The 19,281-nt window shown below is 38.5% G+C and overlaps 2 protein-coding genes across 4 annotated transcripts in view; one reads left to right on the top strand and one right to left on the bottom strand.

The window, feature by feature from the left end:
• The first annotated feature begins 1,122 nt into the window (after positions 1-1,122).
• nop14 (NOP14 nucleolar protein homolog (yeast)) lies at positions 1,123-11,143 on the top strand. Its single transcript, XM_055180032.2, has 18 exons — positions 1,123-1,446; positions 2,050-2,184; positions 2,281-2,422; positions 2,503-2,636; positions 2,782-2,916; positions 3,005-3,127; positions 3,212-3,343; positions 3,935-4,268; positions 4,465-4,595; positions 4,692-4,777; positions 4,904-5,039; positions 5,133-5,234; positions 8,011-8,164; positions 9,069-9,228; positions 10,215-10,362; positions 10,450-10,568; positions 10,651-10,806; positions 10,902-11,143. Exons 1-18 carry the CDS (start codon positions 1,255-1,257, stop codon positions 10,996-10,998), a joined length of 2,616 nt encoding a protein of 871 aa, XP_055036007.2. The 5' UTR covers positions 1,123-1,254; the 3' UTR covers positions 10,999-11,143.
• A 67-nt stretch (positions 11,144-11,210) lies between these two features.
• LOC129423675 (vimentin) overlaps positions 11,211-19,281 on the bottom strand; it is a 53,523-nt gene continuing 45,452 nt past the window's right edge. For all 3 annotated transcript variants that reach the window (XM_055180036.2, XM_055180035.2, XM_055180037.2), the window contains 3 exons: positions 12,275-12,849; positions 11,471-12,130; positions 11,211-11,392 (listed from right to left, as the gene is read on the bottom strand). In XM_055180036.2, coding sequence (XP_055036011.2) covers positions 11,328-11,392; positions 11,471-12,130; positions 12,275-12,740 — 1,191 coding nt within the window. In that variant the 5' untranslated portion in view covers positions 12,741-12,849 and the 3' untranslated portion in view covers positions 11,211-11,327. The remainder of the gene's footprint in view (positions 11,393-11,470; positions 12,131-12,274; positions 12,850-19,281) is intronic.

Here is a 19,281-nt window from a genome sequence, read left to right as displayed (position 1 = left end):
GATTAGAAAAGATTCAAAGTTTAAACACTAGACCTCTATAGTTGCGCAACACATGAACCTCATCATTATTTCAAAGAAAAAAAGCCTTTCTCTTCTTCTGGAAAAACGCTACGGTTAGGATGATGTCATCAACTCTGTGTGCGTGCATGCGTGTGCGTGTGTTAAGGGGACGGTTCACCCAAAAATGAAAAATCTGTCATCATTTATTCACTCTCATGTTGTTGCAAGCCTGTTTTTAGAAATTATGATGAACACTACTGAAGAGGAGTGTTCGTAATCAAGCCGTTTGGGGGCCCCATTCACTTCCATAGTAGGAAACAGAATACTGTGGAAGTGAATGGGGATCACAAACGGTTTCATTACAAGCATTCCTCTAAATATCTTCCTACGTGTTCATCATAAATATTTTTATACAGGTTTGTAACAACATGAGAGTGAATAAATGATGACAGATTTTCATTTTTAGGTGAACTGTACCTTTAAGAAGAAAATATTAAGACGCTGCAGGAATCTGGTCAATATTGAAGGGTAACACATTTAAAAACATTTGAAAATTGTTTTCAATATATTAGTTGTAAAAGAAAGAAGGATTTCGTTTTGACAGATATAAGATAAACTGTATATGTTACATGACATCACTGACACATTAATTTATATTCTAAATAATATATAAATAAAAAACGATATTTAAATAAAACATTTCTTAAATGTATATATATATATATATATTCACACACACACACACACATATATATATATGTATGTGTGTGTATATATATATATATATATATATATATATATATATATATATATATATATATATATATATATATATATATATATGCAAAAATACTTTTTCTATTAAAAACACACGAAATTTATTAATCTATTAATAAATGACACAATGACCCCTGCTGACAGTCTGTGTGTGTGTGTGTGTGTTTGTGTGTGTGTGTGTGTGTGTGTGTACACACATATACTGATAATATTGTATAGCTTGTTGTGTGCTGTAAAAGTCACTTTTGTTTCTGCCAAACGCTTCTGAATGTCTGTGTGTAGTTCCTCTCCGGGCCGCAGGGGGCGCTCATCATCATCAGCAGCAGCAGCATCAGCGTCAGTGTTGCTCCATTTCTTCTGTGTGCCCACGTGCGCTGTGTGTGTGTGATGAGCAGATGAGCTACTAGTGTGAGATTTAAATATCATATGGGATCGAGTTTGTATTTTTATCATCAGATCAGAATCTGAGTTGAGTTTATGATGGGGAAACAGAAGCAGAAGTTGAACAAGAATCTCTCTGATAAAGTCCGGAAATCTAAAGCGGCTCCAGAGATCCAGAAGAACCCATTTGAGGTGAAAATTAACCGTAAGAAGTTTGATGTTCTGGGTCGCAAGACTAAACATGATGTCGGTCTGCCGGGAGTCTCACGGTCCAAAGCCATCAATAAGGTAAAAGCATAACAAATCGTCAAACATAGAGCGATATTCTGCGAGATGCGATACTATAATACTTGACCATACAGTTTTAGGAGAGAGTAGTTGTTTGACTCCAGTACATGCATTAAAGACATTTCTATAAAGACACACCTTACATGTCTTTACTACTATCTCTCAAATTTTTTCACAGTTATTGTTCTGGATCATTGCTATTCTTGAGTTCATCTTTCATGATTTATAATTGATTTTGAATGTGAATTCATGTGGATCTGCAAAAATGGATAAGAATACATACAAGAATTGTAACATTTCAATATTTTTGCGTCAAAATGCAGGTCAGAATGCCCACAAAATATGTTTTTTAGGATAGTTTTGAACTACATGTTTGAAACCAACATCCAAAACCACTGACAGAGAAAACAAACATTTGTGTATCAGGACCGTTTGTGATTTTGTGTAGCTCAGCTCTATTATATCAATAATCGATGTTAAAATACTACAAATCATCACAGTACTATAGTACCAACACAGTCACTTTTTTATAATAAAAAGGAAGTTAAATTGAGTTTTCTAGTGGTGGGTTTTGCATTTATTCTCGTTTTTATTTGTTTACAGAGGAAAGAAACGCTTTTGAAGGAGTTTAGACAGAAAGACAAAAACAATCAATTCATTGACAGACGCTTTGGTGAATATGACAACAAACTCACACCAGAAGAGAAAATCCTGCAGAGATTTACACTGGAGAGACAGGTGAAACATTTACAGCATCATCACATTTACTGTATATTTATTCATTGTGTGTGTGTGTAATAATTTGTTGTGTGTGTGTGTGTATTTGTGGTGTAGCGCACACAGGATAGGAAGGACTTGTATAATCTGAATGAGGAAGAAGAGCTCACTCATTATGGTCAATCTTTGGCTGAGATGGAGAAGATGACTGATGTGATTGACAGTGATAGTGACTCTGAGGAGAAAGGCCTGCTGTCAGGTGACATGAAGATCTATCATTTAATATCTGAGTAAACTGCTGTTGAGATCTTGTGAATAATCTTCTCTCTGTACACACAGCTGAACTCACCGCTGCACATTTCGGTGGTGGAGGAGGTTTACTGAGAAAGAAGAACGCTGGAGATGAAGATGACAAACCCAGATCCCGACAGGAGCTGATTGAAGAACTTATCATCAAATCCAAACAGGAGAAGGTTAAAAAGTCTCAAATATTCTTCTTTTATTTATCCAGCGGTGGATTCTGAATGTGAAGTTTACACAGGCCTACAAACACTGGAAAGATCTGACATTATCTTATTATCACTGTGGTTTCAACTCATTTGTGTTTGCTTTTGTCAGCGAGAGCGGCAGACTCAAAAAGAGGAGGCACAGGTGCTCACAGAGAAACTGGATCAGGAGTGGAAATCCATCCAAAACCTTATGGCCCACAAAACCCCAAAAGCCGAGAGGAAAGAGCTGCCGGAGAAACCCAAGGTGACCTGACAAGATGAAAACACACATCTGTGTGTGCACTTGTGTGTGTAATGTGTGTTTATAACAATGTTATGTGTGTGTGTGTCAGCTGGACGAGTACGATGTGATGGTACGAGAGCTGGGCTTTGAGATGAAGGCTCAGCCATCAGAGAAGCTGAAGAGCGCAGAAGAACTCGCTCGAGAGGAGAGACAGCGACTGCATGCACTGGAGGTACAAACACCTGCTGCCACACATGATGATGATGATGATGATGATGATGATGATGATGATGATGATCATGTATTTGTGTCTCAGGTGGATCGTCTGAGGAGGATGATGGGAGATACTGAAGAAGAATCTGCTCATACAGACAAACACATCTCTGCTGATGACATTAATGATGGATTCATACTGGACAGTGATGACCGCAAAACACTCGCTTATAAGGTCTCACACACACACTTAATCACAAACTGACTTATTCTTCTTGTAGATTACACAATATCACTCTGTACATGTATGACAATCAGCGTCAGGGCTCAAGACTGAATCACTTTTTGTTGTCTATTGTGTCGTGGTATATGAAACGCTATCCAACATCACGACAGAAAGAGTAGCATGTTCAATTTCAGGTGGAGTAATGCAACAAAAGAATGGTTTGTGGAGATCTGGCAACAATACTCTTGCCTTTATAAAACTACTACACCAAAGTTAAAAAAGAGAAATGACATGAAGATATAATTTATCAGATTAATTTAATATATTCTCTTGCTTACGGAGGTTAGCCACTAGTCCCGCCTTCTTGATGACATCACAGACAGCATGCGGTTATTGGTAATATCACACAGTCTGATTATTGTAGCAGACTCCTGTGGTGTGAAGCAGGCGTTACAGATGTGATGTCAGTGTGTGTTGAGTTAATCTTCATCATTGCTCTTGGTTTAGCAGTAAACTGTCCAACACTAACTAACAGATGTGATTTAGAGTCTTAGGTGTTTTTCAGGAACTCTTTACATCTGAAACCTCCTGTGCATGTAGGACGGGAAATGGAACCTTGAAGATGAAGAGAAAGAAGAGGACGCAGATGATGATGACGAAGATGATGAAGATGAAAGGAGCAGAGAGGAGGCTGAAGAGGGTGAAGGTGATGAGGAAGATGAGGGTGAAGATGATGAAGATGGTGGTGAAGATGATGAAGATGGTGGTGAAGATGATGAAGACGGTCACTCTGACCTACAGTCTGATGAAGGCAGTGAGGATGATGAGGATCAGGTCTGTGATGAAGAGGAGGCTGATGTTAAAGTGACTCCAGCAGTGAATGAAGAGAAGATGAAGGCTGCATCCAAACCAGAGCTGCCATACACATTCACAGGTAAACCACACACACACACACACACACACACACACACACACACACACACACACACACACACACACACACACACACACACACACACACACACACACAGTTTGATGTGTATTTGTTCTGATTTTCTTTAGTTTTATTTAACCGTTGTGTGACACTAATTGAATGTGTTTGTGTGTGTTTGTGTGTGTTTGTGTGTCAGCTCCTGAGAGTTATGAGGATCTGAAGAATCTCCTGCAGGATCACAGTTCTGATGAGCAGCGCCTCATAGTGGAGAGAACAGTGAAGTGCACTCATCCCAGTTTATCTGCAGGGAATAAAGCTAAACTACAGGTCAGTCTGCATTAAAACAGAGATGTGTGTGTGTGTGTGTGTGTGTGTGTATATGAAATGAATCTGTTTATAAAACCTTTATATCAATCTGTGCAGAAGTTGTTTGGTTTTCTGATGGAGTATGTTGGTGAACTAGCAACCCAGAATCCACCAGAACTTAAAACCATCAACACACTTATCCCGTGAGTAACACACACACACACACACACACACACACACACACACACACACACACACACACACACACACACACAATGACAGACACAGAGATCAGTGTATATATGATGATGTTTTTGTTGTGTCTTCAGTCAGATCTACAGTCTCTGTCAGATGTTTCCTGATGCTGCATGTAAAGTGATGCAGACGTTGCTAAGCGACAGCGCCCACAGTATGGAGGAGATGCTGGAGGTCAAAGGTCGTGCTGCAATGCCTGATCTGGACCTGGTGTGGTGTTGTTCACTCGCAGCACACAAACACAACTCATTTATCAATCTAACCCTTATCTCTAACGTATTGTGTGTGTGTGTGTGTTTGTAGTTAATCTATCTGAAGATCACGGCTCTACTCTTCCCCACATCAGACTTCAGACATCCTGTAACCACACCAGCGTTTCTCTATATCAGTCAAGCTCTTAGCAAGGTTTGTGTGTTACTGGGGAGGGCATTTCTCAATGTTGATGTGTGTCTCATGCTGATAATGTTGATGAAAGAAATGTACATGACGACAATGACTTTTTACTCAAACCCAACATGCATAAATATTTTTTTATAAAAATAAAGACTCGACCTGAGACAAACCTGAGAAAATTAGACCCAAGTCCAACCTGACCCAGTGCCAATTTGTTTTTTAACCTGACTGTACCCGAAAGTAACCGGGTAATCCATTTATTTTCATTTGTTATTTGACCACAACATCAAGGTAACCCTAACCCTACACATTTAAAATTAATTGACAGGTCTGTCTCAATGAAATTAACCTTCCGCCAGCTAGGGGTGTCAACAATAATCGATTAGGCGATGCATCGCAATGCGCACATGCACGATTCAGCATCAATGCAGCAAAGTGCCATAATCGATTATGTCACTGTTTATTTTCGTGGAGAATAAAGTTGTGAAGTTTCAATTACTTCCGGGCGCATAACAACAACAATTAAGATGGCTGAGGCGAAGAGAGAGGACCGTGGTAGACGGGTAAATAAACCCCCCCCCCCTTTCATGGAAAGTGGACACATTTCAGATTCTACGAAGTTAATGGGAAACTAGACAAGACTTACGCTGTGTGTAAAATTCTCATCTCGGGTATATAATTGTCATTGTCTTAAAGCTGCTAAGCTTCCATTTTTGTTGAGAATAGTTGCACTTGACTTTACTACTTAAAAAAAGTTCAGTAATAAGTGGTTACTGTGTGTTGGCATGAATATTTTTATTGCTGGGTGCCTGTTAGAATAGTGTGAGTGACTGCTTGTATTGACCGATGAAAAATTTGCCTTGTTGTGTACAGAATTCTGATGCATCGTAGAATCGAATTGTAATTGAATCGAATTGTGAGGGCAGTGCCAATGCACACCCCTAGTCCCCTACCGCCAGCCACATGATTTTTTGATCTAAGGCTGCGTTCACACGGTACCGTAATACGGTTGTCAAACCCGTATTTGAGTCCTTAAGACGGTTCCGTTCACACGCAGTTCGGTTATTTACGGGTTTGACAACCGCATTCTATAACCGACTTCACACCCGTAACTTTTCGGGTTTCACAACCGTATTTACAGAGAAGCTGTGCCGTGTGAACGGAATCGCACTGGACAACCAGTTGTCTGTCACGTCATTCGATGCTGTTGTGTTAAGATAACGTTACAGTGCATGAAAATGACTGCAAACTACGCAGCAGAATTGCTCCATAAGATTAATGTGATATTATATTACCTTCATAGACGCCACAGAACATATTACATTACACATAAAATTGCGTGCAGCCAAGTAAGTGAGATATATAAAGTTTAAACTTTAAAAGTGGACGATTAATATAATGTTAACTGTATAATAAAAGGGATATAAAAATTAGCTGTTTATTTACTCACCTTTTATCTTCAGTAGAGCAATAAAGAAGATATTTTGCAAAAAAACCCCCATCTGTGATTCAAATAATGCAAGCAAAAGATGCGTCAGTTTGAAAGGTCAAAAAGCAGATACTGTATATCCAATACAAAAGTAATCTCCGTGACTCCTGGTGGCATTTTTTGCTGCTTGTGAGGCAAATCGGTCGGTTTTTGCAGGATATTGAACGTTATTTACAACATTATTAGCGTCCATACAGAACTGTGGCAACATATAAAGTGCGATTTTTGCGCTCCCGCTCTTTAGGTGGCGCTAAGAGGCTGGTTTTGCCTGCGGTTGGTAAACCATACTCTCTGCGCCACCTACAGAGCGGGAGCGTAAGCGCACTTCCTATTTGGCTGCGTTAATGGTTTAAATAAAGTTCGATTTCTTGCAAAAACGGATCGATTTGCTTCACAAGTCATTATGATTACTTCTGTATTGGATATATCTGCTTTGGTAAAATGGGCAGTTGCTGAAACTGATTTTATGTTCATTCATTTTGGAAATTAAAACTTTAATAAGGAACCACCCTTGTTTATTTTTCTCTGCACAATGGTAAGTGTTACACCAGCCAGCTGTTTTGTTAATTACATAAATAAAGTTTTGCCCATTGCATAAATAATACTTTTTTGAATATATTCGTCCGTCACTATGGTTACAGGCGCAGCGTGTAACTAGAATACGGGTTTGAGGTCGGTTGCTCGTTCATACAGGCAGTGTTCTATTTGTGTCTTTAATTTGCTGTGTGAACAGGACACTTCCAGCCTCACACCTGTAAGTAAATACGGTTGTCACTCCCGAAATTTTGTCGTGTGAACGCACCCTAAGTGGATTAGTAAAGACCTCTAGAAAGTATGAGCAACATCTTATTATGAATGTTTTAAAAGAAGAAACGTCTAACAGGACTAAACTGAACTTGAGGAGTTTAACTCGAGTGCTTTAGTTTCTCTGTATGTGTTTGTGATGAACTCAACGTCTAAATCTAATATAACAGCACAATGAAGATCAGCTTCTCATAAGAGTTCAATGTCAAACACAGACACTAAACATTCACAAACATTATTGATGAGTTGTGTTGATCAAACACGACTGTGTGCTTTTAAAGATCAATTCTCTCAGTGTTCAGGTCTCGACTCTCTCACAACATTAACCAATCAGACCTCGTGGTACCGCCCCAAATTACACCATAACCAATCAGAAACAAACACAACAAAAATAGTTTTAACCTCACACAGTCTTTGTTCTCCTGATTGAGTATCATTGTCATGTCCTCGTGCTCATCTCTTGTGTGTAATAAGTTTATTGTGTGTGTGTTTTAGTGTAGTGTTGTGTCACTGGAGGATGTGTGTAAAGGTTTGATTCTCTGCTGTCTGGCGCTGGAGTTTGTGTCGCTCTCGAAGAGGTTTTTCCCAGAGATGATGAACTTTCTGCTGGGTCTCCTTCATCTGACAGTCCCCGATAAAACCAACACAGGTACCAGTGTGTGTGTGTGTGTGTGTACACTGTGTGTGTGTGCGTGTGTACACTGTGTGTGTGTGTGTGTGTGTGTGTGTGTGAGCGCACACATTAACACAAGCAGTATAAATAGTTTCAGTGTTGTGTTAAGTGATGTGTTGGGGTGGAGCATGAGATCAGTCTGGTGTCAGATGTTTAAAATACTCAAAGACTCTGTGAGATTTTCCTCCATCAGCTGATCACTGAAGGCTTGTGCTGAGATCAAACAGTTTGAGATGTTAAAGGGCCGTTCATACTCTAATGATAACTATATTAGCATCCACATGACCTGTCGATAATCATAACTTTGTTCATTAATCTTTTGTCTTTAATGGATTAACTAATATTGCATATTTCCTGTAATACAAACTTTTACAATTGTTTATATGTCACTGAATGTGTCAATATGTTGTTATTGTTGCATTTACACAGCAGATAACCAGCAGATGTCCTCAACACGCTGCACATCACGTAACTCTAAACAGTGAATCTAGTTTGTGTAATCTAATATTTTATCTTTTATTGTAGTTGAATAAAAACATTCTGAAGTTAATTTCACAGCAACTGCATCAGCTCCGATACCTGACATCATTTTATGTTATTGACCCCAGAAATGAGCTTCTCCACCGTATCATTGGCTGTCAATGATTTATAGTTCATCAGTTGAGAAAAACACCCAGAAAAGAGTCCCAATGATATCGTTCATTGTGTTTTTATCGTTATAGTTGTGGTGTGAATTCCACTATTCTCTTTAATATAAAACCATTTTTAAAACAATATATTTATAATTATAATGTGAACGGCCCTTTACAGTAAATCACAGTACCTGTGCTAATGTTGTAGTGTTTGGTGTAACGCCATATATGTTTGTGTGTTTGTGTAGATTATATTGTAGTGAGTCCCTTTAAACAGCAGGGGAGAAGTTGTGATCTTTTGGTTCTGTCGGATTCAAAGTCATCTGTGAGCTGGAGCAGAAAACTCATTTCATTCAATACAGCAGCGAGAAACACATTCAACACTTCACTGGAGAAAGATCATCACAGGTACAATCAATAGACACGTCTGCACGCTCACGATATATATATATTTACTCCATTTTGATTGGATAACAATTATTTTTACAATAAAAAAAGTTTATTAACAGAAACATAATAACATCACGTAAGTTTTAACATGTTTAGATGAGCTTTATCTGCCTGAACCAAACAACACAAAAGCTGTGATAACTATAACATGACCTTGAATCTTTGGCGGGACAGAAAACATCTGATATATTTAAAGAAGTATCAGCTAATACAATAAGACAACATTTAGTAATCTTGTCACATATAACTGTGTCATGTAATAGTTAAGGATGATTTTTTTTATCTTAACAGACAAAACTTCATTTCCGAACAAATATTTTCATCATGAATGCTTCACCCTCGTGTCATTTCTGTAAGACCTCCGCTCTTCTATGAAGTCCCTCCTTCATTAATGTCTCCATGTGTGACTACAGATGTTCAAATCTGATACACAGAGACATGTTTACATTAAGTCGATCTCTCTCTCTCTCTATTGTAAAACTGATTTGACACTTATTTATATTGAAGTTTTTGTTACCAGCTTTACAGGATAGCAGGCGTTGAGTTTCTTCAGATGTCACGTGTGGTCATGTTGATGTTCTGCTGTGTGATTTATTTATATGTTCAGAGTTTATCATTGTTATTGAGATTTATCCTAATTGAATTTGAAATCATTTTATCATCCAGTGAAGATGTTTATAATCCATCCCACTCTTCTGAAAGTAAAACATTGATTTAACATCACTCGTCAGTATAAACCTCAGTCATTATTCAATAATATACAACAGTTCTTTCTGGTTCTTGAATCTGATTGGCTAAGAGCTCTTCCCAGCCGTGTGATATTGTACTGATAATATAACAGTAACATAACGCTTCACCGTTCGTATCATTCCACCACCTACTGATCATAATAGTATTAGTCTGAAGTTAATCTTATCATGTTTTCATTTTCATGTTTCCTTTAGGCTGTCAATAATCGACGCGTGTCTGGATTTAGTGAAGAGATGCACATCGCTCTATACTGATTTGACATCATACAGTCTCATCTTCCAGCCAATCAGAACACTGCTTCTCAATCATCTTCCTGTTAAGAGTTACCCCGCCCAGATACAGGTTCATTCATTCATTCTTCATGCACAATATCATATCATATCATGTGTTTAATAGATCAAGACTCCATTGATTTTATGTCCACTGCAGGATCTTCAGAAAGAGATATTAGAGGCCATTTCTGAGAAACCTTCCCAGCATGCACCTCTAGTCTTCAAAAAGAAGAAGCCCATTCCCTTAAAACTCTTCACACCAAAGATCGTACAGATGTAAGTAACAGAGAAAAGTCCTGGAGTTATCAGATGGGGTTTTCTACCACAAACATAATGTTTTCTTTTGACTTCTTCCCAGACTGGACTACGGTAAAAAGCGAGGTAACACAAAGGAAGAAAAGGAGAGCGAGCGACTCAAACACAAATACAAGCGAGAGTTTAAGGGAGCGCTGAGAGAAATCCGAAAAGACTCTCGATTCCTCGCTCAGGAGAAACTCAACGACATCATGAGCAGGTAAACACACACACATACACACACACACACACAACACATCTCATGATTTTTGACAAACACTTTTTCATTCTCTGAATGTGTGTGTTGTGTTTCAGGGATGTCGAGAGGAAGAGGAAGGTGAAGGAGCTCTTTGGCAGTCTGGCCACACAGGAGGGAGAATGGAAAGCTCTCAAGAGGAAGAAGGGGAAGTGATGTCATAGAGTAGTGATGATGTCATAGAGTAGTGATGTCATGTCTGTTGTTCATATAAGAACTGTTTTAACATTCTGTGTTTTAGTGTTTATTCTTGTTCTTGTATATGACAAATTTCAAGAGATAAAGTGATGTTTGAATTGTGTGTGATGATTGGTTATTTTTGTACAGTAAACATACAATGATTTATCTGAGAGAGAGAGACACACACGTGGGCTGATATCAAGCTTTATTTAGTACTTGGCAACATTTCTCTTTGCATTACATTGTGAGAGTTTTCTTCCAGTTGGCCAGTTAACCGTAGCGTAGCGTGACGAGTCTTCAGATTCTCAGGCAGAACTTTGAAGAGCTTTGTGGGTCTCTACGGTATGAGACACAGACGTGGTTCCCGTTTCTGAATAATAATGAAGGAAATGTGTGTCATTAAACCATCAGAATTCACATCGTGTCCATTAAACAAGCGTTTCTTTACCTTCAGCTGAGATTCCCAGTCGCTGCTCTTCACCTTCCAGCAGTTTTCTGTAAGTGGCAATCTCAGCGTCCAGCTTCAGCTTGATATGAAGTAGCTCCTGATAGTCGGCTGTGTATTTTCCCATTTCCACCCTGGTCTCGCACAGTTGGCTCTCCAGCTGGGCGATGATTCCCTCCAGACCCGACACCTTTTCCAGGTGCGCCTCCTCCATGTCCTCCAGCTGCTGCTCCAGAGCGCCGTTCCTCGCTCTCAGACCGTCTATCTGGTTCTGCAGGTCTGACACCTGATTGTGGAAGGTGGTGATCTCCTCCTTCATGGTCTTCATGTGGCCCTCGTGTTTGCTGGCTTGCTCCTTCAGGGTGTCGAACTTGCTCTTGTACCACTTCTCGGCTTCTTGGACGTTGCGGGCGGCCACGGCCTCGATCTCGGCGCGCACGTTGCGCAGGTACGCCGCCAGGTCGGGTCTGTCCGAGTCCAGCTCCACCGTTACCTTGGACTCCTCGATCTGCTTGAGGAGATCGGCGACCTCCTCGTCGTGGAGCTTTTTCAGGAACTCGATCTCTGCCACGAGCTGCTCGATGCGTTTCTCCAGGTCGGCCTTCTGTAGCGTGGCGTTGTCGACGTCCTGACGGAACTCTCGCAGGATGATTTCAGCCTCCTCTGTAATTCAGCAACATCATGAGTGAGATCGATAAGATCGCGTGTTAGTGTCATGTCATCTGAAACTAGCTTTCTGTTTTGGTCTAAAGGTGGATAAACCATCAACGGCACACAAACACAAAGATCTTTTATACTTCTTCTCACCTTTTAGGGCCAACTCTTCCTCCAGCTTCAGTCTCCAGACCTCCACCTCCTCCTCGATGTAACCTCTCTCGATATCGGCCGCACCTTTTTCTGCAGTTAGAGCTTCGATGAGGTCTCTCATCTCTTTAAACTTCAGTTCGTATTCCTCCCCGAGTCCGGCGGGACCTCCTTTAAAGCGACCCTGCAGGCTTTCCAGCTCGGCTTTCAGGGCGGCGTTTCTCTGTTCGAGCGCCTGGACCTTCTCGATGTAGCCGGCGAAGCGCACGTTCAGCTCCTGCATCTCCTCTTTCTCATTGGCATGGTGCTGATGGATCTCTGTACCGACTTCCACCGCCTGACCCTGGAACCCGGCCCGACCGCGGCTGTACGAAGATCCGCGGCATCGGGAGGGTGACGGGCTCTGGACCCTCATCCTGCTGGCTCCGCTGACGGTCAGGGTCTTCTGGGAATACGATGATCCTCTCATGTTTGCGCTACTGTAACCTGAAAACCTCTCCTGCTTGTGGACTGCAGGCCGAGTTGGACGTGGGGTTTATATGGACCTCCAAAGAATCTTACAGGGGTCTATGAAAGTCCTGCAGGGTTTTGACATCTTTTAAATCTAGGCGATGACACACTCGAGTTTCTCATTAGCTGAAGTATTATTATCATCAGTCGAGCGGCCCTCACGCTTAGGTGCTACATACTGATGCTGGCGGTTTTTACACCGTAATCTCAGGACTGAAGATCTCTACACTTTATCATCGTTTACAACAAACATTCAGCTCTTATTCCTGTTATTCAGTTTAGTGTTTAAACTGCACTCATTGGGGCGATTTCCCGGACAGAGATTAAACTAGCCCTAGACTAAAATAAATGTAAAAGCTGTCCAAACTAAAAACAACTTGCACTACCATATCTTAAAATACATCAGTGCACTTTGTTTTGCTTCAAAATGCACACAAGTGATGTTTTTAGTAAGACATGTTTGTTAAAACTAGTAATATTTCATAATTGAACTAAGGCCTAGTCCTGGATTAAGATAATCCCTGTCCGGGAAACCACCTCTTAAAAACTGATGGCTGGTGCTACATTTTTTGGGGAGGCACAACAAAGTCCAAGTTTTACATTCAGATAAACACACACACACACACACACACACACGGTCAGCAGGGGTCATCAGTGTTATGGTTGCTCTCAATGGGCTGGTTTTAAGACTATATGAATGTATTTTATTACCGCTGTGTTACCTAGATTTGAAAGTAAAAGTCCAGAGCAAATAATGACAAAATGTAGTCAAGTGTACAACTATTGTAAAGATTATATAAAAACAAACAAACACACATGCTGTATGTGAGCAGACTCTCAGATTTCTCTCTGATGCAAGAGGCTTTTTCAGATATATTCAATTATCAACAAAGACAACAATTTGTAATAAAACAAACGATACTTTTCATAACTATAAAGTGAAGTATGGAAACTTTGCTAGCAAAAACAAAAATTATTTTCCAAATATGCAGATCTCATCTCCAGACAGCGCAGGCGCAACACGTTTTAAGACGTGAGGCAAGACGTACGGCACATGTAAGGAAAGCATATATTTTGCACAGATAATTTATATCATATCACATAAATATCAACTCATTTCTTTTTATGATGGTTTTAATTCTGTGTGGCCAGGAGAGGGTGGCGCCCTTTGACCTTTACTGACCATCTGCCGCTCCTTAAAAATAAAGTTGATACACAATAACATAAAAACATCTGAAGATCACAAAAGTTTCTTTATAGTGGATGATGGTTCTTTAGATTATGAAAAGAAACGACTGAAGGGTTTGTTTATTAGGAAAGCAAAACTTCCTCTCTTGCACTGTTATGAGAAATCATCTTTCTGTTTGAGGTGTTGTGTCAGTTTTCACACTCAGTGATGTTATTCTTTAGAAGCTCTGATCATTATCAGTTTAATGATTGTTTAGAAAGAAATCTTCCTGTTTGAATTTCTAACAGAATTAATATCTTCTAATAGACTTCATGTCCTGAGTCTTTACACATTATACTTGATGAAGAAGTGTAAAGCTAACATTGCTGAGAAACATTCAAGTTTCTGATATCTCTGATGAGCTCAGACATCACTTTATATACACCACACATCTCCTCATCTTATTGTTGTACTAAATCCAGACGCTGGAATGTGATGATTGTCTAATGTGAAGCTTATGACATCTTCAGCAGTTCACATTATAATCACAGATGGTTGGTAATGTTTGGATAGAGACTGATGTGCTGTGCGCTTACACGACTGTGATCATTTAATGCCTTCTTTAAAGTGACTAAAGTAAAACTGAATCTTCTTCTATATGGATTTAGTCAAAAATTAAAACCTAATTTCTCAGAGAATGTATTTATATATCTGATGATAGTCCTGACATCAGACAAATATCAGTCTGTAATCATGTTTTCTGTTTTAGATGAGGGGTGGGTGGATGTGACAAAAATTGACAAAGTTTTTTGGGAGACAACATACTTTGTAGGAATTCTGTGAATTAAAATGCACAAGCAAGAAACAATAATACCCAACCAATGCAAAAGAGCTGGCTCTTCAAAAAATACATAATTTTTTATGTGCACATTTATGAGGAAAAAACTACAATGATGTGTCATTTCTGAAGCTGCACTTTACCTAACCATGGAAAATAATTGGAGAAATATTGACATCTGAGCTATCAGTATGGTTAAAAACGTTTTATAGCAAGGTTAACATTTACATGGCATTGCTGTAAGATTGTGATAATGGGCCAAAATGTTCTGTTTCTTTAATGTAAAAGTTCTGTAAGTTCTGTTGTGTTGGTGTATAAAATGAAAGCATTATTATCACTGAGGAGATACCCTTTTAAAAAGTACATCATTATAACTAAAGAGTGAATCCCCTTAAAGACATATATCTGTATCTAAATGACAGCTCCTGTATCTTTCTGTTTTCAAAGTAAATGTAATCTGACTGAAAGATTGATGTTTTATATGATCTGTTTGGTTTTCTCTCCTCTCATGATGATCTGCATTGAGTTTGTGTGTAATTTACTGAAGCTCACAGTGATTTATTACAGCTTTTATGTATACAGTTTACTGACCAACACATACTACAAAATAGATGTTTTTTAAATGTCAAAATATACAAAAATTGACAAAAAAAAAATATATATATATATATTTGCTGAAATATATTTTGTAATATGTTTATATGAAATGGAAGAAAAACTTTATCTAACAAACCTGTAAACATAACAGTTTTAAATTTAATTTTGTTAAAGTTGAAACTATATTTACTTTTATTTAGCATATATTTATTAAAAGAATACATTTTTGCCATATGGGTTGTAAAATTAGAAATGTATTTGCTTGCCCTTGAAATACATTTCAAAATATATGTTAGTATATGAATGGTAAAACTAAATATATTTCCACATTCAACAATATATTAATGTGAACTTTACTTTTTAACAAAACGTATTAAGCATATATTTAAAAGATATTTTTGGTCAGAGAATTTTATTTTTGCCTTACGGGAATGTTTTATTTCAATAAAATCGTTTATGGCGTTTATGATTGTTGTGTTTTTCTGCCAGTAGAGGGCGCGCGCGATCCTTCAATTACAAATATCACGAGTCTGTTTTAGTTAAGTTGACTTCTTAAAGTTTGACTAAACACTTTTAACTTGAATGTTCATTTGGTATATATGTGTATATAGCAGCACATCATCCGGTAATTTTATAAAGACTAAAGATATTTAGTAAGCTGTGATTTGAGTCGCAGTTTTGTGTTGAATCAGGTAAATAATACTGAAAAACATCTGATGATCAGAAGAAACTAAATCATCATCACTTCATGTTATATCTGATATCAGACAGTTCTTTTATAAATGCCATTTGACATCATCATCATCATCAGACGTGCAAGATTGCTTGAGCTGAGAGATCAGACTGAAGATCAGATTATAGATGGATGTGTAGATAAAGTGATATGAATCAATGCATGTTAAATCATGTTTGAACATCATCATCATCATCATCATTATTATCCCTGCATGAGTCACATCTCAGCTCAAAACTCCTTCAACAGTTTACAGTTTTTGAACATGTGATGAAATAATTATGTATATCATTATATTGTTTCAAAGCAGCTTTACATGAAAGACAAAAACAAGAAACCACAGAAAACATTTAATATATAATTGGAAGAAAATGATTATATACTGTATAGTATAAATGGTATTATTATGTCCTTGTAAATAGATTGTAATCTAATGAAATATATATACTTTATCTTCAACTATTCAACATTTAGTCATTTAATATGATAAGGTGTCCTATTAAACTAAACATAACTTTCTATCTTGCATGTAAACAGCTCTTAAAAGAAGAAAATAACATGTTATAAGAGCAGAATGCATATGAACAGCAGTCATAAAAGCACAGAGAGATGAAATCAGATCAACAACATCAAGTGCTCCTCTGAACCACACAACTACGACTTTATGGTCGAACATTACAAGAAAAACTATTAACAGAATGAATCAAACTCATGCTCCTGCTTTTACAGACAAGGCATAAGAAATAAAACACATGTGTGAGCTGTCTCAACTGATAATATCTTACATTGACAGATTCTAAAATGTGCCACTGCCATTGATTTGTCTAAAGATACACACCAGTAACATCTTTAACCAAGACATGTTTATAAACCAGCTACACAATCACAACACACTAAACCAGCTACACAATCATAACACACTAAACCAGCTACACAATCACAACAGACTAAACCAGCTACACAATCACAACACACTAAACCAGCTACACAATCATAACACACTAAACCAGCTACACAATCACAACAGACTAAGTCACGTATCTTCTGAATGAGGGACTTCATAGAACAAGGAAGACATCAGGAAAGTGAAAACAGGGCTATAGAGATGAGTAAATTGTGTGGTAAATACTGTGTTTTTACATGTGAAAGATAAACACATGTTATATTACACACAATCATAGCTTCAAAAACACAGAAAGAACGAGACCTTTAAATCAAAAACACAAATCTATCTGGAAAAAGATCGCAGTGATTAGCAAACAGCAACACGACCCGACTTCCAAAGATCCAAACAATTCTTGATGGATGAATTCAAGTCCAGCCCAACCTTTCATTCATTTCACTGAGATATACGTCACCACGGTGAAAATAAGACAATCACTACTTCTGTTTCATGATGACTTTAAAGGCTCAGTCAAAGTGCTGAGTAATCTTTTATAGTTAATATTGTGATTTCTGTTTAGTTAAAAACCACAAATATGCTAGTCAACTTTTGAAGTGCATCAAAAAACTTAATCAAAGTTGTGCTAGGACAAGAACGGGTATGTTAAGATAACTGAAAGGTTTTAATATTCAAATGTTGACTAGTGTATTTCAGACTATCATCATTAAAGATTCATTCATCTCTAAACACACACACAAACACACAAACACACACACAAACACACACACACACACACACACACACACCTCTCATAATAAATCCATTTGTCTAATAGGAATGGCCAGTTTTCTTTTTTCCCAAGCATCATTCCTGCCTCCTCCCTTCCGGAGTCCCCACTATGACAAAAGGAGAGTGGTTCCGTGGGTTCCTCGTGTCTGTTTACATGTGTGTCGCGAGGGGCTGGGCCGAGAACGGCCACGCGTGCACCTGCTCGCCATGGCAACAACAATAACAAGGTGCTCCTTTCCTGGGAGATCCTGAGGAATGCGTCTGTCGAGCGTACACACTTGTTTGTCAAGTATATAAGTTGCCACGGCAACCAGAGGTCATGCTGGAGGGAAACCTCTTAAGTGAGGCGTCACGAGGCTGAGCAGGTAACAGCGGCACACCTGCACGCGCCCGCACGTACGCCCGTCACCATGGCAATACTCCAATGTTTGGCCGGAAGCTCGCCTAAATAAAAGTGAATGGTTGTAAAGTGGCTTTCACTGGATGTGCGTCTGTCACGCTCCGATTCATTGCCATAAACACACCTTTAACTGTTACGTAATCCAGACTTTTTCCATTCAAACACACTTACTGTACTGTACTGTACTGTATATACTGTACATGATGTGTTTAGTTGACAAACAGATGCAAGCGCGTGCACACACACACACGTGAAGTTTGAACAAAACTAATAAAGTTTTAATAAACTTTGAATAAAGTTTAGATCAGGTGATATCTCATTCTCTACTCTTTGAACTCTGACACATTTTCTTGTTTAAGAATCTGTTTTGGTTACAGCCTGCAGCACAATTCAAACAGTGTCATCTGAATCTGTGATGTCAAATCTCTCACGAGGAGCTGCTGGTCGAGACGCGTTGTCACGCTTTTGCAGGGGTTTCTTAAAGGGACAGTTCACCCAAAAATGAAAAAATGCATTATTCATTCACCCTCATGTTGCCACAAACCTGCACAAATGTCCCCGCACCGACACAAGAGAAGATATTTTCAGGAATGTTTGTAACCAAATTGTTCATGAGCACCATTCACTTCCATAATATTCTTTATTCCTACTATAGAAGTGATTGTGCTCACAAACATTCATCAAAATATCTTCATTTGTGTTCATCAGAACAAAGACATTTCTACAGGTTTGTAACAACATGAGGGTGAATAAATGATGACAGAATTTTCATTCTTGGGCGAACTCTCCCTTTAAACTATCGCAGGGATTTTGAGAGTACTTTTATGCCAGATGTCAGTCGTGTTTGTGAAGTTCATTTTGCTGTTTTGCTATTCTAGATCTATTGTAACACAACTACACAACACAATAAACGTAATTAGCAGTTTTGAAACAAAAAGATGTAAAGGATTCAGATGAGCTGACAAACACTGCTTTAAAGATTCAGACACAAGTGAATTGTGTTTAGTCTTAATGTTCCTTTAATATCTTCTTCTTTTATATGTAGAAAAAGCATTTATAAATGGCGAAGGACAATATTTGTTAGTAGGTTTG

This window comes from Misgurnus anguillicaudatus, chromosome 9, assembly GCF_027580225.2.
Source record: "Misgurnus anguillicaudatus chromosome 9, ASM2758022v2, whole genome shotgun sequence".
NCBI classification, from domain to species: Eukaryota; Metazoa; Chordata; class Actinopteri; order Cypriniformes; family Cobitidae; genus Misgurnus; species Misgurnus anguillicaudatus.
This window is presented reverse-complemented; position numbering and strand designations above follow the sequence as displayed.

What these genes read in the sequence shown, in the direction of transcription:
- nop14 (XM_055180032.2), top strand. Translation starts at nt 1,255, where the DNA reads ATGATGGGGAAACAGAAGCAGAAGTTGAACAAGAATCTCTCTGATAAA. An exon ending in TCAGTCAAGCTCTTAGCAAG is followed by an intron (nt 5,235 to 8,010) that starts GTTTGTGTGTTA and finishes TGTGTGTTTTAG; the next exon opens with TGTAGTGTTGTGTCACTGGA. An exon ending in ACACCAAAGATCGTACAGAT is followed by an intron (nt 10,569 to 10,650) that starts GTAAGTAACAGA and finishes ACTTCTTCCCAG; the next exon opens with ACTGGACTACGGTAAAAAGC.